Here is a 21,486-nt window from a genome sequence, read left to right on the forward strand (position 1 = left end):
GTACAGTCAATCTGGCACAAAAAAGTGTCGTTTTGGAAAAAAATATCATAACTTTTTTTGCATAAATCGTTCAAGTTATCTTAGAAAAGCTTATCCCTACAAATCCGGGATGGTACCGTGGGGCAGTTTTGAGAAAACTCAAAAAGTTTTTGGATTCGATTTATCTCGAAAACGATAAGTTTTTCAAAAAGAATTTATTGAACAAAAAATGGTGTGCACATTATTATCTACAACTTTTGTCATTAAGCGGGTGCTCTAACATGAAGAATGATTGAAATAGATGGCGCCAAAGTTACCAAAAAACGGTTTTTCTACTTTCTCACCGAAAAAAAATTTTTTCCTCACAATTGCAAATGCAAAAGTTATTGGCCGTGAAAAATCCTACAAAATGCATATATACTTTTTTACGTACAATGAATAGTTTCCCAGTTGTAGCGCGACCAAGACGGTGATTGTGGAATTTCTATAACGGGGCCGTTACCATAGGAGGTTTTTCCTAGGGTTTTTCTATGCGCCCAATAGGTGGATAGTGAAAACGTTCATAATTTTCTCTCCGAAAAATGAGTATCTGTTTTATTTGCAAAAAAATGTCGTTGAAGATAAGCAACGTGTGGGTTCGATTAGCCGGCAGTCGTTGCTGAAGGCATGCAAAATTCGAGGTGATGAAATCAACAGTAAAGTGATTGAAAATAATAGTACTGATCTCGAAGTTCATGGCAGATGTTACAAGCTGTTCGCCGACCATGGAAAATGATGCCGTTGAAGATGTTGACTTGAGCTACCCTTCTCAAGTCGTTCACTGGAACCCAACGTCAAGAAATGAAGAGTCGGGCTCAAGTAGTGATGCAGAATCAACGTCAAGTTCATTGGAGTAGAATCGTGGAAACAGCCACCGAAAAAAAAGCTGGTCCGCCTCTTCTCGCTCCCATACTGTATTGCTTTCGTTCTAATCGTAACATAATAATTAGTGATAAAAGTTTCAAAGAATCTGATCAGATAAATCGGTTGTAAGTTAATAATTAGCCGATACCAAAGCTAATGCTAGTTACAATACTCATTGGAAACGTTTGACAAAGTCCTTTAACCGGCGACTTTTATACAATTAAAAAGTTTTGAAGCTCGGATTTAGGAAGCGGGAAAAAGAGCAACAGGTACCTGCAGCTATTTCAAACTAGAAAATACGACCTTTGAGAAAATTTTATACGCGCGTATAGCGACGACCTCATGGTCCCGGAGTCAATTATCCACTCCCGCTAATCTCCGGAACCTTCCGGTCGGAAGTAGGGAGCAGAGTGCATTGTAAGTGCGTCTTTAGCAGCGTCACAAAAGACATTTCCACTTTTATCAGAAAGGAACGATTCGTTTAAATTCTCGCGGAAGAGCGAGAAAGGGTGGTTCTCGCGCATCAATATTCAAGAGGATTGTACTTATGATTGTTAAAGTGGCGAGAAAGCGGCCACTAAGCCGCCATCAGACATCAGATTTTCATTTGACACGTAGGTTTCCTAGTGCCCTGCAATAAAATGTCATAATTCAATGCTCGGTGAAAGGTCATTTACGAGATTTAACTTTTATAAATAATGTATGTTTGCCTTTTCCAAAGGGAATCGCGTACGAACAGCTTTCTGGTTCGTAAACACGGAAACGTGTGTGTGTATTAACTCTTTTGTAAATCTTTCAATTTTACCATGTTACATAAAAAGCGAATCCAAGCTTTTACGAAAGAAAATAGCATCAACTGAATCTAAATAAAATTCGACATGTTTAAAAGCGTCGCGTCGTGGTTCTTTTTGTCTTACCTTTGAGAAGGGGACAAATTCTACCCCAGCACGTTATGGCTCCTTTCCGATGAAATTGTCCAAGTGCTAGTTCCATGTAGAATAACGGAATTCCTCCTATTATCAACATAATGCAGTATGGAACCAAAAACGCACCTAAAATGAAATCTATTATTAGCTACTAAATTACACATAGGCTTATTTTTACATTTGACCAAATAAATCTAAGTGCAAGGTTCAGCAATTCGAATTCTCCATAAAGTAAACTCTAATAGCAAAGATTGCTCGGTTGTCGCAATATGTGTAAATTTTCCCAAAAGGGTCATTCAAAGCATTAAAGACCGAACAGTAATTAATCTAGTTTAGTTTATAGTAACGAAGAGTCTTTACAATCAGAAATGAACCCATTTAATGGTGAGGAGGAAATTCTTTCCAATTAAGGAAATTTCCCAATGTTACATTGAAAAAGAACATGCATATAAGTTAATTATTGTGCAACAAGATAATGCATTTTGCAGTTTCCGCGACAAAATAAATCAATTTTTAATTGACTCCTGTGCATCAAAGCAAAGTGTTTTACCGTTTCTTCACACTGACGCGACGGACGAATGGAAGATTTTTTAGCGCATTTTACAACGAAGTTGGGTGCGCCATTGTACCCACTTTCTTTATACGTTCGTCTTCTTTGAAATTTTAACCAAAGATGCTTTTAGCAAACGTATCACATATTGTAAACATCAGATTAATGTGCGCATGCGCATCCAATATCAGCCATCTTGTTTATCGAGCTATCCGTTTGAAATTTTAATCATTTCATATTGTAAACATTGGATGTGCGCATGCGTAGTCTATACACAATCTGCGCAGCGCCAACTTTGTTATTTACGAAGATATTTCTTTTTGAAATTTTAACCATAGATACTTTTTACTTGTTTGAAATTTTAACCACAGGTGCTGCCAGTAAAGGTAACTATCGCATATTGCCAAAATCATGCCATGCGCAGATTGCGCAATGTCAACTTTCTTATTTATGGAGACAGATCGTTGTCTGAGACAATGGCACTTAGGTCGCTTCCACCGAGTTCAGAGAACTTGTACAATACAGCGTTGCTAAGTACCATAAGTTCACTGCTCCTTACCACCATTCCGACAAACGGTCAAGCCGAGAAAAATGTCCAAACTGTCGAGGATCACTTAAAAATAATAGCCACAACACCTGGGTCCATACAAGGAATTTCTTCGTCAATACCGGAAAGCCCTCTACCTTTGGATAGTCTCCTGCACAACTCTTTCTGGTATAATCACTACGAAATTCCCTTGACCCACTCAATCCTGAGGATCTGTATATAAAAAAATCGTTGAAAAACAACGAGTCATTTTGATTGTTTCACACAGCACAAGCCGTTTATTTTCTCTAAACAAGTGCGTTCCTGGTATGTACCTACAGTCATGGACGTCCTGTACTATGAAATAGCTTTCTTAAACGCTTCACGAGACAAGAAATCCGAGGACCGTGCTGAGTTGCTGGCCCCTCGAAGCCCAGGCCTAGCCCAAAATACGTGCTTTCCAGGACTCGTTCTAGGACCTCATAGGTAGTTCGACTGCCTTCACGAAATGGAAGATGCAACCCCGCCTCGCCTGAATGCCACACCACTACAAGACATTCCACGAAATGGTTTGTTATGCTTTATTGGGAAATGTTGTCGAGATCCGGAGATTCTGTGGTAGCATAGTATTCCCCTAGGTCAGCGTTCTTTGGCATGTATAACTCCTTTCTTTACGAAAAATGGAAAAAAAAACAACAATTGTAGGCTCATATTAATTGGTTCATACTGAAACAGCCTTAATATATAATATAATGACTTTTTTACGACCAGAATGGAAACGTCGACCATCGACTATCGACTGCGGTATTAAAGGTGGGACTCCACTAAATGGGGTTAGGCCGGCGGCACGTACTCCCGGCGCAATCTGCCAGCTGTCACCGAAGAAACATTAAGGGTCCCTGGTTCAAATCTGGGTTCGGGCATGGATCTTTGTAGAGTACAGGGTGAAAGACTGCGGAAGTATAACCCGAAGGGTTTTAGATGTTGCATCCCCCTGTATATCATTATCTGTTCTGTTATAGTTAGTAATACCAGATTCTTATTTCTTATTTCTTCAAAATCTCCTCAACATCTCAAAATCTTTTAAAAATCATCTCAAAATCTCTTCAGAAACTCTTCAAAATCTCTACAGACTCTCTTCAATCCTCAAAACCTATTCAAAATTCCATCAGAATGTCTTCAGAACTTCTTCAGAATCTCTTAGGAATCTTCTCGGAATTTCTTCAAAATCTCTTTAGACTCTCTTCAGAATCTTATCAAAATATCTTCGACATTTCTATTTAGAATCTCAGGAAAATTTCATCAAAATCTCAAAATCTCTAGAGATTCTGATGAGCTTTCCAAGAGATTTTAAGAGAATTTGGAGAAATTTTGAAGAGATATAAGAGATTTTGATGAAACTTTCCTGAGGTTCTAAACATATTCTACAGAGGTTCCAAAGAGATTCCTAAGAGATTCTGAAGAGGTTCTGAAGCGATTCCGATGCGATTTTGAAGAGATTCTGAACAAATTTTGAGAATATTTTGAAGAGATTTGGAAAAGATTTTGAGGAGATTCTGAAGGGATTTTGAGACTTTGAGGAGTTTTTTAGCGGGTTTTGAAGAAATTTTGAAGTGATTTTGAAAAGATTAAAGATATTTCTAAGAGGTTGTGAAGAGATTCTGAAGAGATTTTGAAGACATTTTTAAGAGATTCTGATGAGATTTTGAAGGGATTCCTCAACATGTCATCAGAATCCCTTCACAATCCCTTAGGAATCTCTTCGAATTTCTTCAACATTTCTTCAAAATCTCCTCATCATCTCCTCAAAATCTCCTAAACATCTCTAAAAATATCTTCAAACCTTTCTGAAAATGTCTGCAAAATCGTTTCAGTATCTCTTCAAAATCTCTTAGGAATCTCTTCAAAATCTTCTCAAAAATCTGTTCAGAATCGCTCCAAAATCTCATCAGAATCTCTTCAAAATCTTTTCACAATCTCCTCAAAATCTCTTCAGAATCTCCTCAAAATATCCACAAAATCTACTCAAAATCTCTTTGAAATCTCTTCAGAATCTCCTCAAAATCTTCAAAATCTAACCCGATTTTTAGAATCTCTTAGGAATCACTTTAGAATCTTCTTCAGAATCTCATCAGAGTCTCTTCAAGATCTCCTCAAAATCTCTTCAACATTTTTTCAAGATCTCTTCAGATTCTTCAAAATCTCACCAGATTTTCAGAATCTTTTAGAAATCTCTTCAGAATATTTTTAGAATCCTCTTCGGAATCTCTTCAAAGCCTCTTGAAAATCACCAATATTTTTTTTAAATCTCCTCAACATCTCTTCAAAATAGTTTCAGAATCTCTTTAAAATCTCTTCATACTCTCTTCAAGTCTATTCGAAATCTCTTTTTCTCAAGCTCCCTCAAATTGTTCTAAAGTTCTCAACTTCCTTCTGTTCCCCGTCAAGCCGTTTTTTCAGGTATCTCTCATTTTCTTCAAATTACCTATATTCTCGTTCACTTTTGAATCCTTTGTTCGGTTTCTCCTTAAGCGAATGTATCTCAGACTCCTCATATTTCCCCTCATACACCCATAGGATCTTAATAAGTTCAAGTTCAACAAGTCTACTTAAAGTTCCTCTGAAGGTTTACTGCAGTCATTCTCAAACTTTCCCTCCGGGTCTCAAATTTTTAGCGTAACACAACGAAGTTGAGGTAAAGCTTATGTGCTCGTGTTTCCGTCCGTCCGTCCGTCCGTCCGTCCGTTCTATCGAGATCTCGGCCCCTGGGCCACCTAGAGACTTCGGGTTTTCGCTAATTGATAGCTGTTATGGCCTATATTTGCCCATTGCGATCAGTTTCATTTAACTCCATATTTTGGGCAGACTGCGCAATGCCAACTTTCATATCTATGGAGGTATTTCTTTGAAATTTTAACCACAGATGCTTCTAGTAAAGGTAAACATTTCGCACATAGTAAAAATTGTGTGGGCATGCGCAGTGACTGCGCAATGCTAACTTTCTTATTTATGGAGATTTCTTTGAAATTTTAACCACAGATGCTTCTAGTAAAGGCAAACACCTCGCATATAGTAAAAATTTCGCATGTAGGCATGCGCAGTGACTGCGCAATGCAAATTTCTTATTTATGGAGATATTTCTTTGAAATTTTAACCACAGGCGCTTCATAGCATTTCGCACATAGTAAAAATTGTGTGGGCATGCGCAGTGACTGCTTATGTATGGTAATATTTCTTTGAAACTTTATTTTACTTATTTAACTCCTTTCTTTCTCTGGACGTGGACGTACTTCAATATGCAGATTCGACATTTTGTGTGCTTTCGATGACGATGCATCGTTTCAATACTTTGTGTTACGCGGCAATACCCACGAGTGGGTTTTGGAACATTTTTTCTTGTTAAGTTCATCATATTCAATTTATTGTTCTTTCCCTTCAAGCTCAGCTCCAGTTCCTTTTCCTGATGAATTGCTCATAGGATCTCAAATTTTCCGTCAAGTTTCCTAACAAGCTCCAGTTTGTACACGTTCTTTTCAGATTTCCCTATAAAATTCGTATCAAGTTCCTCTTCAAGTTTATCTCGTTTTTCAACTATCCTTTAAGTTTTCCTCTAGACTCATGTTAATTGTTAAGTTCCAATTGCCTTCCCTAAGTTCTTCTCCAACTTCCCCAAAATTCTCGTGAATCAATCTTTGTTTCCACCTTTAACACTAGCAGTACTAGCACCCAAACCAAAGGTTAGAGACACATGGTTTAGGTAGGTACTACATGTTGGTTTTGGTTTCCATAGTCATACAAACGTAATTCCACAGTTGTGAATAAGTCGGCACCAAATAGTGTGTTTTTAAGTGCTTAGGAGCAAAAGGACTAACACAAGCAGGTGAATTTTTGGAAAGGTATACAAATCGTAATGTCTTTCAGTAAGACAGAACCGTAACGATTCACATAATACGCCACCCGACATCCGTTGGAGATTATTAAATATAGCTTACATCTACCTTTAAATCGGTTCTTTAGATTTAGAAAGGACGAGCGTCTCTAGAGACAGAACTACACTGTCGTATCAGTCAGTTGCCAGTAGATACAGAACAGTAGGTATAATCTATACGAAGCGCAATTTATATTTTTTTTCTTCAATTCCTTGCTCAAATTTCCGCCTTTGATCCCCCTACTTAAGACTGCATTAACTTACGATTTAATTACCGGATTCTAATGGTGACTGAAAGGAACCCACTTTCACGTTATTATCGCGTACTAACGCCGATCTAGTAGGAAATTGATCTTTGAATAATTTAATGTCGCAGATGAAAGTGCGAACCGTTCATCAAAACCGTGTCGTGTTTTAAACGAATTAGATTTCTTATTGTCGAGGGTGATATATTGCAAAAAAAAGGGGGGCAATTGAAAGTTTAAAGATGAGACTTCGATCCATCAAGAAGCAAGTGGCGTATTAATTAACATTGCCGGCAGTTAATGAGAGGCAGAGGCCAATCAGCCCTCTTTCTATGTCAATAATCGAGTCTAACTCAATTTTCAAGCCATTAGTGAGGCACTGCCCGTTGTTATTGCGATATTACAACACTGCTACTAATGCACCCTTCCGAATTATTGTCTTCTTTCTCATTATATCTATTTATATCGATTTTCATAGTAGTTTATACAAGAAACGGATAAACTTGCGTTGCGTTACCACAAAGAATGATATTAATCATTATAAGCAAGTATAAATTGTGCACAACTCTTGTGGAGATAAAGCGCATTTGTTTAAACCGAAATAGCTTTTGTTTTGACATCACCAATGGATATATTGCTTGCAGACGTCTCAATCGTCCTTTGCGAGTACCCTCTTCCGACAATCCGTTCTTGAGGTATAAGGGAATATACCCGATCACGATAAGAGCTCGAGGAGGTCTATGGTGGGTAGCAATTAATTCCTTTCGTTGAGACCTTTCACTGGAGTACCATGAAGGATAAAACTAGTTCCACTCTCCCTCTCCCCCCTCCCCCTCCTGATACGAGGACAGAAAAAAGGGGAGTAGTTGGTCGAAAACGGTTCCTTTCGTTGAGACCTTTAATTAGAATACAATGGAAGATCAAATTAATTTTTAACCCCCCCCCCCCCCCAGGCTTCTACCGTTTCGAACTACTTCTAGGGGAATGGTCTTAGAGTCCTGGAATTTTTGCAGTAGGTAACCTATACCTTGAAGGTGTCATAGACGGCCATCATATTTCGCTGTCTAAAAGCCCCCCCCCCCCCCCAGGAATTATTTCCTGAGATGCTGTTTTTGAAAATAAAACGTGCATAACTTTTACATACGACAACCAATTGGTCTCAGATTTTGCATACGCATGCCTTTAGTAGTGCCAAGTTAAACTTTAAATGTGGGGGGGGGGGAGATAACATGTTCTACCCTTCATGGTATTCTAATGAAAGGTGGAACTAGTTTTATCCTTCATGAAACGAAACGAAAGAAATCAATTTCTACCAACCATAGCCCTCCTCCTCGACCTCTTATCGTAATCGGGTAAATTCCCTTATACCTCAAGAACGGATTGTCGGAAGAGGGTACTCACAAAGGGCGATTGAGACGTCTGCAAGTTGTGCACAATCTATACTTGTTTATATGTACCTACCACTAACTCACAGAGAAAGAATGAAAAGTAGGGGGCAGCATGGATAAAAGAGAAGTACTGGGAGGAAATGAGAAATAGAATACTGAAAGATAAGATAAGGGATAAAAAAGGGAAGGGTGAAAGATTGTATACAAAACCATAGAAGAGAATGGCGGGATAAATAGACAAGGAAGGGAAATACAGAGGAGAAATGATAACGATTTACAAAGAGGAAATATAAAATATTTAAGGGAGTAAATAGAAAATATAGAAGATGAAACAGTTAGGTGGAAGGGATTTTATTGGGAGGAGATCTAAACGCCAGACTCGAGAGTAAAGAATGGGCAATGACCGGAAAGGGCAAATAAGGAAAAAATCAAGAATTAAAGACAATTTTATTTTTATAGGTACTTACACATAAATTATTTTTGGTTGACGGTCACTGTAATTTGTGGTTAAGGACCACTATCATATTTAAATTACGAGTATCTCTTATTTCGTTTGTGGTGAACCCTGTTGGTGGATTCCTTCATGCAAGCCTAAAAGCGCATTTTTGTTTGACTATTCCGTTTCCGTATTAGTAGTAGTATTAATAATCTGTGGTTGGTTTAACTGCACAAATTATTGAATATTGTTTCTGGGTAATTTAACTAGTTGTGGTGTACTCTCAACGTAGTTTGAAATCGAGTTAAGCACTACTGCTCCAAATTTGGAGGATATAAAATCGGATTTATTGATACGTAAGTGCAGCCATGTGCTTAACCATGATGTTACCGTAATAAATTGCGTTCTGGGTCCTTGCCATTAGGCGTTGAATCAACTTAATTGTTCATCGTTGCCGTACTATTGTTGTTTTAGGAATCCAGAAGTATTTTGTTTTTTTTTGTGATCAACGGCATGTTACATGTCTTAATAATAATAGTTTAATTTCAACTGACGGGAATTTTCCATTTACGTGTACATCCACTTTAATTAGGGATAACAACACCAGTCTCTTATCAAGATAAACAGACGGCGGCAATTTCGTTGTGGAAATTACGCGAAAGCAACACTTAATCGGGCTAACCTGTAATCTCGAAGCTAGTAATTAATCGGATAATTCCTCTTCAAGGAACATTATTCGAAACGACAACTTTTGTAAAACGTTATCGTCATTATTTGCTTGTAATTCATTATTGTCACGCTTGAGATTACCGAGGGTCTGGAAGCTAGTTAAAATTAAATTCATATTACTTCTACTCGTTATAATTATTCTGCTAATAAAAATTAACCTTTGATGCAACCTTATCGTTTGACATCACCGCAAAGTTCGTCGCAGTGCAAGCTTTATAAATACTTAATAAATTAACTAAATAAAATATAAGAATACATTCACCTTTGATGTACCGCAAGGCTCAATACGTGGACCATTACTATTTACAATCATTCAATATGCTGAATTTGTTCTCTCAAGATGCTCACTATCCACGCTATTAAACTAGGATAATGCTTTTGTGTGTGTGTGTAATTACGGTATTTATACGTGCACGAAGATGCATTGCGACACAGACCGTAAAAGAACTGAAAACCACTAACAACTTGATTTCATATGGAACAAATTTAAAAATTAATTTCGTATTGGGAAATTTGTAAATTCAAATTTCCGACGGACTAAGATAAAAGACGTTTGTAACTCGAACGGAAACGTTCAGCGTTTCTGTAGGGCGTCTATTTTCGCACAAAAGCGTTCACATGTTTACGGATATCATCGTACGTTTCGCCGTAGGCCCCATAATAAATTTCCGATTTATTTTCGTTTAATTACAACTATATAAACATGAATAAATTATACTTACCGCCGCCATTTTTGTAACACAAATAAGGAAATCGCCAAACGTTTGCTAAATCTACCGCGAACCCAATGACCGAAAGCAGGAAATCGACTTTCTTGCCCCAGGTTTCTCGGTCTTCCGTTGTCGCTGAATCCATTCCTTGTGGTATAACACTTTTGCATTTCGTAGTCTGCTTTGATGTCATGCTTCAGGGCCGAGTGTCGGCTCTTACGTCGTGAGAATAACTACAAAAAGAATATATCTAATTAGTCTTATTATTGACACAGCAATTTTTGTGTGTTCCGTACTAATTAACTAAATGAACCCTTTTTGCCATGAAATGAACGCCGGGAAATAGATAATTTAGAAACTTTAAGTTTTTACTTTCGAAACAATAGAAATAGCTTTACGGCACGACGGCCTAACGAAAGTCGTACGAGTTTGGATAGTATGAGTATCAGAAAAGCATGGTTTTTACGCTAAACGTAAGGTACTATAATTTTTTCTTGATTTGTATAATAATCAAGATCGGTTTTCTTTATAAATTGCGTAAAAAATATTTTCTGAGAATTTCCCTTTAAATGGGTTCAACTTTGCCATAAGTTTTTTTCTGTAAATTAATTATCTTATTTATTGTTCATTGAAGTTTAAATAAGGGCAAGGTAGAAAAAAACGTGGTCACGATATAGAGATTGAACTCAAATGTTCATCGTAAACATAACAAATAGTTAAATAAGTAAAAAATGTAAAAGAAAGTGGAATTTGGATCGATTTTACTTAGTCAATCTTTCATTGTAATTTTACATTTATAGTCTGCAGTCAATTTTCTGGGTTAAAAGAAAAACTTTCAATAAGGAATTATAGAAATCATTTCGAGCTAGCCGTGGGTCAATATATTTTTCGAAAAATTAACCTCTGCAGTAGAAAGTATTAATTAGCATAATTAAGGGCGTTCAACTCTTTATTGTAACTAGCAGTTACATATTGCAAATAAATCTTACCAAGGACCAGAAGGACGCGATGGAAAAGGCTGTTTCCAGGATGAAAAAGGTCTTGATCGAATGAAGAATTTGAAAAAAGTTGTAAAAACAATAATGTGAGGGCGACCAAAAACGCAATCTCTAATCAAGGAGACTCAAACTATTTACAGGAGACGAAAATTCAAATAAATCAGAGAACATCTGCCATATGCCAGCGTTCATAACTACATGTGAGTAGGTAAGTTTGTTTATTTTTTTACAATGAATACAAGTAACAAATGGAAAATTCAATGAAAATAATATCTCATATAAAATAATTTGAAGCAAATATTATGTACCTACTGGAAAATTAGTATACGAGGCCACAATTGTTTAATCGAAAGTAGAAAATCGCTTTTAAAGCAATCGACGTTTGTGCATAAAATTTAAAAAACGACCGTTTCAGCTGCTGCCTCGTGTTAATGTTTTTTCCATGTTCACAGTTGCTAATAGAAATTTAATTTGTGCGTAAATGCTGGCGTTTACTTATATGGGTGCACGACCCGTATTCGCATTTCGTTTGCTGTAATTGTTCAAACTGTCAAGAAATTTTTAGCGGCGGATTCCGGAAGGTAAGCAAAGGAAGTAATTGGAAATTTAATATCCGTCACCTAATAAAATTGTCTTTGAATTATATCTCAATGGAGTGTCTTTTGAGAGATAAAGAGTGCGTTTTTATTGCTTGTTAGAGAATTATTGTCGCCAATTAAGCATCTATATCATACAGTTCTTACTTCTTACTACCGTGGTCTATGAATGTATAAGTATAGGTACCTATGTTATTTACCATAGTGAAATAATATAACAACCAGGTATGGTGTAATAAGATAACTTTGGTACAAACATTGAATAACGGTACAACGTCTTTAGCATTGTTAAGCCATTTAAAACAGTCTTTTTCTTTGGCTTCCTACTTTAACATAGGTATACCTACACTATACAATCCTGTACTGTCAGCTTGTAAAAAATTGTGAATCAATAAAGTCCCTCGATGCATATACGGTCTTTAACGACGACATGTTTTTTGGAACCGTTGAAGATGGTTTTAAAAACTTTACATACAAAAATAAGACTAATTTTCCGACCGAATGAAAATATTTCCAAGATGGCGGGACTTCTGCCCCGACCGGAAGTCCTCACTAACATTGTTATTTTAAATGAAATGGAATGGAATTTATTCACTTTAGTGTCAAAACCGTCCAAGAGCCCAAAAATTGAAAGGCTGTAAATAACCGAACTCGAAAAAAATGGCGTAAATTTTCAGTACGAAAGTGAGAGGAAACCATATCAGTGATAACGTGCACCAAAGTTTATTTGCGGTCGTGGAATTAAGTAGTGCAATTAGTAATATTGCGAACGTCTAATTTCTGTGGAAGGTACCGGATGTTGTGTGACCTCATTCCGAAGACCCTATCGTAAAAAGTTTCCATGTCATAAACATTGTTTGGTAGAATAAGTATACGTACAAATTATAAATTATAAAAGTAGGAGCGCACTTTTCCTGCACATACATTCAGAGTTGAGAGTGACGGTTCCAATTTCAATTCGAAAGCGAAAGTTTCAACAGAAACTTAAATCAGTTTCGTTTTGGCCTTGCAATGCGCTATTAATAAATTACACTGCGAGAAAGCTGATTGAATGCAGACGACATAAATAGAAGGTTCAGTGCCCAATCAATTGTACAGAAGAGGTAATCGTTCGCACCGTCAAAAGATTCACACTCCATTGGAGCAATGTTGGGGCATCGAACATAAGAACCTGCTAAACATTCAAACAGGCAACAAGTGTTAAATTATAGGTATTGTGTAAACAACGTCATGTAGACGTTATTTCGGTTTAAATACCAAACATAATGACGGGACGCCCTGTATATGACAATATTTCAATTTATAAAATTGTTTATTGTATTTAAATTTGTGTGATGCTTTTCCTTTTGGAATTGTTTGTAGTTGCGTAACTCTTGTTTAAATTTTATCGCTTTTGTAAACGGTTTAATTCGTTTTGTGTATTTAATTGTAAAACGTAAAATTGCGGGTTAAAATGTAGGGACATCTCGTCGTTTGCGATAAGGAGCCTTATCATAGCTGTTAGAAGATGCGGGTGTTTTACCAAGATGTGCGCGTTATTTTGGAATAAGTGAAGACGCGTTTCTTCGAAGCTGGCGCGGAAGTGGTGTTTCCTTAAATACTGGAGACAACGTAAAAACGAGGCTGCTGCTTGGTGTTAGTTTCCGCGAGTGTGGAAGAGCGTGTAAATATGTATACTCGGGCAATCTTCCCTAGTTGTTTTGTTAAAGACGCAATTCGTTGATTTTAAAATAAAATGTGCAGAAGTTAAGCAATATTAATAAGTTATCGTCAGATGAAGCAGTAAAGGGTTGTTCTTAAAGCGATTTGTCCATATTCAGAAAAAGTTAGTTCGAGTGCGAGTAATCTCTCTGTCTGTCATTAAAAGAAGCTTCTACTACCCGAGTAGTCACTAAAAATTGTTCATTCTATTTATCAAGCCAGTTCTAGTCATTGTGTTCAGTTTAAGAAGAAATGAAATGTCCCGAAGCGGCCTGCAAGTGTTTTTGATAAGTGCGCCCGAATATCGCAAACCTTTCACGCCCAGATTATGTGAATTAGGTACTAGAAAAAAAAAATTAAGTAATTTTAATTTTAATTATCGACAGCTTGCATGTCCAAAAAAAATTTGTAAGCTTTTCTTTCTTTGGGATTTTGTTTTATTTGCTTCATGTGTATTGGAATAAAATTTTCTCATTGTCAATCAATTAATTGTGTGTTTATTCGAATCCCGTGTGCGACCCAGATATAGTTTTCATGTCAGATTTTTATTATTAGTGGCCAAAATTTATTTCAGGTGTTGATCAAAATTTGTGTAATAAATTCTTTGAGATTGTCGGAAGTTGATCGCGTCTCTGGATTTGAGAAATTGTATATTAGGATTTTTCCTATAGCAGTCAGATGTCTACGAGGAGAAATTCCAAGTTTTAATTTGTATTGAGCTAACTAAGGTGTTCTGTGGGTGGTGTAGTAACCGCATACCATTGCACAGCAGTATTTATTTTATTGATATATTGTTCCATTCTTTCGGTACGGTCTGTTGTTCCAAGAACATATTAAATAGAACTCTTAGTTTTGAAATTATTGTATCTGGCGTTTCCTTGATCATTTCCGACAGAATGCCTTAATCTCTAAGTGGTTTGTTGGTTTTAAACGTTCAAATTTCATTGTAAAACTTATATTTTCTTTATTTATTTGCGGGTTGTGTTCATGATGTAACTTTTGTTATATTAGTCTCTTTATGCATTGTAGGTCTTTTTATCTGAGTATTGTAGAGGTTTCATAGTATTTTTTAGCTCTGAATTATATGGTTTCTTTTCGTTATTTCTTTCCCTTCTTCATTTATTACCGATAATATTTGTTGATTCTCCTCTCTCTTTCTATTATTTTTTCTACCATATGTTTGTAGTTTTCATCAAGGTATTTTCCAATCATTTTTCTTGTTGTCGTATAGATGTGTTACATACTGTCCTGTTTGGTAGACGTACTTTCATTCTTCAATTTTTCTATTTGTCTCTTTTGTTATTTTACTTTTCTACGCTCTCTTCTTTTTGCCACCTCACTTGCTGCTTTTGTGAGTATCGTTTTCATGTTTCCGTCTGGGTCGACCACACTTTTTCGTATGTCTCCTCTTTTAAAATTGTTTATCGTTTTCTTCTCTGTTGTTAGTACTGCTCTAACGAGTCTGTGGTCGCTGCCTGTGTTGGCTGTATTTAGTGTTGTTACGCCTGTGGCCATTTTTTGTTGATGTTAATATATATCTGTTTCGTTCTAAATCGTTCTTCAATCTGCCATCTGGGCTGATCCAGGTCCATTTTATTTGTGTTCTACTCACTGAAACAGAAGAAAATGTAAAGAAAATGTTAATAGAACTGGATACTGAATCTAGAAAAGTAGGCTAAAAAATGAATAAAGAAAAAACCAAAATCCCAAGTATCCAACATTTAAATTTAAAAATAAACGGAATACACATAGAAAACGTAAAGCAATCCATATATACCAGTCACAGCAAATGGAATTGGTAAAACAATGCAAAGAGAATGAAATCAACAGAAGAAGGCGATTAAGGTGGGTAGTGTTCAGAAAACTTTTATACTTAAAAAAACAAGAAAATTTCTAAAAAAATGAATGATATTTGGAACACAAACATGGACTCTCACAAGACAAATGATAAATAAATTAGAAACAACGCAGAGGGCAATGGAAAAACACAAAAGGGGGGGAGGGGGGAATTTAGAGGTGAAATCTTGTGGTGGCAAATTTTTTGGAGCGAATATTCCGAGGGGATTCTTCTCGAATCGAATTTACTTGGGCCGCAGTTACGGGGTCGAATTTTCCGGGGAGAATCTTCCTACAATCTTCTAAACATCCAGGTCTACAATCCACATACATAATACCATTCAAGGAATCAGACCTGCGAACTATCTTCAAAACATGGTCGATTGGACTGACCTCCCCAAAGAAAAAGGTATTATTGTTTTACACGGTTGTTTTATAGTCCTGTTACCTAACGTCAGATATTTTTTTTAAGAAAGGAACATTTTGTTTTGTGACACGAATTATCTACGTATTACAAATTGGGCAATAGAACTAAAAAATCACCCTGTAGATTATAGTACAAACTTAGCTTAGGAACATTTTTAGCGTTGCAAGGGCAAATGTTACATTGTAACCGGCTTTATGGTTCAGTGGTAGAGCGTTGGACTATAAATCCGGAGGTCGGGTGTTCGAACCTGGGTTGAGGTGAAATTTTCATCTGTGGCAGAGATGGGAATTACCTTAGACCAGTTTCGAGCATTCTGCCGGTTACTACGAATTAGGTTTTCGTGTAGTTTTCCTAATTCGTAAGGTAAATACCGGAGTAGTATAGAACAACTTAAGACCTTCTGCAGAGGCACCTCTAAATAGCATTATGCGGGTCACTCTGTAATTGGGCGCAAGCCTGTTGAGGGCCCAGAGCAAGAGAGGTATAATAAATAAATAAATAAATTGTTACACAAAGAGCTTTCGTGCAAGATACAAATTTAAAAATTATGTACCAAATATGTTTGAGCGGTAAATATTTTACCACAAAAAAATGTTTAGATACGGTTCATAGGTTTAAATTAGTGCAAAGATTATAGTGTAATAAGTTGGACATAGTGCGACAAACTTATGAATGTGAAGTTAGCTGTTCAAACTTTGAATAATAGCGTTACCACAGCGTTTGAACAATTATACGAAGATAAACATCAGATTGTAAAATTAGTTCTACATACTAAAAAGTTTAGGAGATTGGCAAACAATGTTTTTGTTTGTTTACGTATATCCTACAACTCCGTTTTCATATGGTTTTAATAATAAGTCAATTAACGAAAAATCAAAGATGAAACTTTTTAATTATTTCGTTTATAAATTTTTATTTATCAAATAATTCGCCAATAAAACTTCGGAGTAAAATGTCTAGTCCGCTCACTGTAAAAGCGTCACGGAGCCACTTTTATCAAATTGAAGGTACTTATCAACTGTTCTAATACAAATTTTTTACTGTAAGGACATTTACCCTATCGAATTTTCTTTGGAACTATAAATCGTACGATTTATCGCAATACTCAACTCTCAACGAAATGTCATATAGTTTGGATAACAGCTAGAACAATTCTTGGTTTGGCTATTATTACTTTATTTAATTATGGCATAATTAGTACTCAGCAGAAAAGAAACACAATGCAACGTAGCTATTATTACACGAATCAGGTAATTTTTCAAGATAAAGAAATTAAGGAACGCGACTATTTCGTATCTATTGTGTGACAACATCCTTTATATTTTCAAATTAACTAATATTCTGCACTCGATAAAGGTACAACATACAACGCGGTTTTAGTATGTGAAGTGCGGCGCATGTTACAACACAATCATATATGGCCTTGTCCATATAATCAGTCTTTTATGTGTATAAGAACACATGTTTATTTCGAGTCCATATATTATTCTCGAGTAGTTATATTTAATTAAAAACACAAAAATGTATTGAGGATTATCTTTTTATGCTCAAATATCTAAACGCACGTTTCTAATTCAAAGTTGTATTAACCCCTGGGCCTCACGACATTATAGTAAAGAATAGAGAAGAAAGAGCAGAGATCATTTTGAAAGCAAAAATGGTGTAAATGGACATCCACCCAATCAGGTAACAAAACGCGTTGCACAATGCTTGGGGAATAAGCGAAAAAAAACAAGGATCTCCAATGAAAAATTAACAAGTACTGCATAAAAATTAATTTTATCTCTCAATGTATTCTAATTAAACGTCTCGACGAAAGGAACAATTTGCTACAAACTACTGCCCTTTTTCCGGTCCTCTTATCAAAGTACCGGGTGGAGGGGAAAGGGGGGGGGGCTAGTTTTATCCTTCATGGTACTCTAATTAAAGGTCCCAACGGAAGGAATTAATTTATATTAACCATAGTCTTCCTCCTCGATCCCTTGCCGTGATCGGTTATAATTATGTCAAAGGAAAGTACCTACAAAGGGCGATTGGGACGTTTGGAGAAATATAACCATTGGGCATTTAAATAAAATTTGATATATAGCCACTTGGAATAAAACCAAATTTAACGCCAGTTTCAAAATTTCGTTTCGCGCATACGCAGTGCCAACTTCCTTATTTATGGAGGGATTTAAATGAAATTTGATACATAGCCACTTGGAATAAAAGCAATAATGTAGCGTCATTTTCCAAATTTGGTTTTGTGTAGGACGTGCAGTGCAAACTTTCTTATTTATGGAGGAAATTTCGTAGGGGTGTTTAAAAAAATGCGCTTTACCTGCACAAGGGTTGTGCACAATTTGTACTTGTTTAAATTGACACGTCTATCGTTAAGTTTTCAAATTTGAACGAGTCGTTTATATAGGATACCTACAGGGTGTCAAATCACAAATAATTCAAATGGATACTCACGCTTTTACGTTAATGAACACGTTTATAAGAAATATTATTTACATGAAACAATCCTGAAGAACATTAAGCATGAAAAATCAACATAATAAAACCTCCTAATAACCCTGAAAAATGTAGACTCATAAAACTGGCTAAAGCTATATCCCTATTAAGAACGACTGATATGTGAAATGTCAATGTTTTGGATTGGGTTTTAGCCCAGTTTTTAGGTAGTGATGGTAAAATGCTGATACCAATTTATCTCAGTGAACCATACGTAGGTACTTATGTTACCTTCCAAAATAGCGCGCGAATTTGAAAACTAAACCATAGGCGTGTATGAAATTAAAAGCCCTTTCCAATGATGTGTCACTCGACCGAACTTAATTTAAACTTATTGAAGGGCTGACATCTGCTTAGAGGGTTGACAACAGGGGTGTAAATTTTGAAGTAAAAGATGTTCCCCTTCCTACCAAAATAGACGTGTTTTTGCGTTTTTCTAAAAACTATTTCTTTGCGAGTTATTCAGTCTGTTTCGTTTTCTTTGTGCCACCTTGTATAGAAAACTGGTTTCGTACAATAGTCGAACCTTATCAAAATACTAAAAGATAGATATAGATAAACCATTCAAGAAATAAATGGGTATTATAGAGAATGTGGCAAATGCCTCATGGGAAAGAAAGATTCAGCGAATTTCCATGACCAAATCAATAAACTGCATTTTGAGAAATAGCTACTATGTATTTTGAAAATGATCCCTGATAACTCACTTATAGTACTCGACCAAGCACCGTATCATAGAATATTGGAGCCTTAACTTAGAAATCCTACAGCTTCGTTTTTATTTCATTATCGCAGAACCTTTGCGATTGACCCGGAATTCCATGTAACTACCGAATTTGGAAATTTCTGCCCGGCCATTTGGGTGACCATAATCAGATGTATTGCAGCAAACCCCGTCTGATTAGATTGTATGTAGTACCAAATGAAGCGCGCTTAATTAGCTTAAAGTTCAAGTTTAGTTTCAGATTTTTAGGGTGCCAGGGGGCCTGATAATTAAAAAAAGAAGGATCCAACTAATTTCCTTCATTTACATCGTACATCGTACCACGGACGAGTGAGATTCGCTGACACGTCGGAATTTCCGTACTCGGTGTCTAAAGGCGCCTCGTACGTAAACTTACGAATTGTCAGCGAAAACTTACTTCTCGTCCTTGGTAAACAATAATACTATTTCCGAACCCAATTCTGCCACGATGCAACAAAAGATGTTCAATTGTCACAATTAACAATAAAGGGTCGGCAGTGTATGATTGTTTTTTAATCAACGAACGTTGCGAAAATGTGCCAAACTCCAACAGAAATTGTTGATTTCATGGGGACTTACCGGAATTGTTTGTGCGAGTCACGAGTGTACGCTCGGAGATATCCAGATCCACGCGTGTTTCAAAAGGGGATTTTTCACTCAAGGATGTAATACCATAAATTAATGGCCACAATTCTATGTACCTATTATTTAATGAAATGTTTCCGTATATAATGTAAAAAAATCTAGAAACAAAAATGGGAAAAGTGTCATTTTCCCGATGAGAAGCTTTACATCGGTATAATTAGGAAAAATTTCTCTATCCAACAGGAAAAAAGTTTTACTCTTTCATTAACAAAGTTGTTCAACTTTCGCTCAAAGCGTTCGCGATTTTTATTTTTGATGCGGTACTTTTATACAGCGAACATCTCGGCGAACATTCACGAAAGGTCCTATTTATATTAGTCACACCTAGACAGTTTATTGGAAAATTAGCTGCACAATGAACGCTGGAATGGAAACTATAGGTCTCACTGATTCCTGGCGTTTCATACATACTGTATGATAAATCGAAAAGTTAGCATTTTTCATTTTCCCTGTGAAACTTGGAGGCTGATATTGATGACGGTTCTCAGACAGAATCCAACTTGATGTAGGGACAATCTTTCTATCGACAGTGTGCAAACGGGTAGGAAAGCATAGTTTTGAAACAGAACAGAGAATGCCTTATTTCCTAACTCGAGAAAATTTTGATTTACTCGTAGATCTGTATTTTTAAATTTAAGGAAACAAATTTGACGTCTCGGTTCCGTAGAACTGTTTGGAGAAAGTCCTAACAGCATTTTAACGAAATCCTAAAGGATCTGAAGGTTCTGAAGATTTTAAAGGTCCTAATGATTATATAGAAGTTCTAAGAAGGCTTTAAAAAACGCAGCACTCGAAAATACGCCATTTTTTCTATTATTTTTAGGTTTTGGTTAGTTTTAGTTCTGAAGGACAGATTTTAAAGCAATTACTGTCGTATACTTTTTTAAACTAGACAAAATTTGTGACGATTCAAGGCCTTAACCGGCTCTGTAAGTCTAATAGTTTTGGAGATACAGCGTTTCAAAAATTCGTAAATTCTTCAGTTTTAATCAAATTTGCCTTTTTTCGCATAAAAACCTCATGAACAGTTTTATAATTCTGTTCATTTGGGGGGACTTTGTGGTGAGGAGTCTCCATAAACCCGCAAAGAAAGAGCTAGAATGTTGATATCCTCTGGATCCCCAGCATCTCTCATGATAAGAAAGTTGTCATTTCGTCTTCTCCACTACCTGTTGCATGGATTGCGAAATCTGTGAATTTTTTCCTTTTGCCTGACCTTGCTCGACCATTCAAAAGGGACACCGAATATAGAAGATCTGTGACAGTAGCAGAAAGCTTACTCACAACACTATGGTTTGAATGAATAACGCATCATATATAAACATGGATATTTTTCCACTAAAAGACAAAAATCAATATTTAATTTGCTTTCATTATCCGCAATTTTTAGCACTTCTTCAACAACAAGTTTATTACGACTCACGACTTACGACAATTCATCGTGCAAATTTGGTAAGTTTAGTTTCTGCGAAGAATAACCGCCAAATTTTGATAAAACTTGTAAAACTAATAAGTTTACCAATAGTTGAAGCGCCGTATCTCGGAAACTATTAGACTTGCGGAGATCGTTAAGGGCTTAAATTGTCAGAAATTTTGTCTAGTTCAAAAAAGTATACGACAATAATTGCATTAAAATCGGTTCTTCAGGAGTAAAACTTACAAAAACCAAAAAATGGTAAGAAGAATGACATATTTTCAAGTGCTGTGTCGTTCGCACAG

The 21,486-nt window shown here is 36.2% G+C and overlaps 1 protein-coding gene across 1 annotated transcript in view; it reads right to left on the bottom strand.

Annotated features, from left to right (window-relative positions):
* The window catches only part of LOC116176837 (sodium-dependent dopamine transporter), a 36,836-nt gene that overhangs the window by 8,287 nt on the left and 7,063 nt on the right, over positions 1-21,486 (bottom strand). Inside the window, exons 2-3 of the mRNA XM_031495647.1 lie at positions 10,333-10,553; positions 1,800-1,934 (exon numbers count right to left, since the gene is read on the bottom strand). Coding sequence (XP_031351507.1) covers positions 1,800-1,934; positions 10,333-10,513 — 316 coding nt within the window. The 5' untranslated portion in view covers positions 10,514-10,553. The remainder of the gene's footprint in view (positions 1-1,799; positions 1,935-10,332; positions 10,554-21,486) is intronic.

This window comes from Photinus pyralis, unplaced genomic scaffold (assembly GCF_008802855.1).
Source record: "Photinus pyralis isolate 1611_PpyrPB1 unplaced genomic scaffold, Ppyr1.3 Ppyr1.4_LG7, whole genome shotgun sequence".
NCBI lineage: Eukaryota > Metazoa > Arthropoda > Insecta > Coleoptera > Lampyridae > Photinus > Photinus pyralis.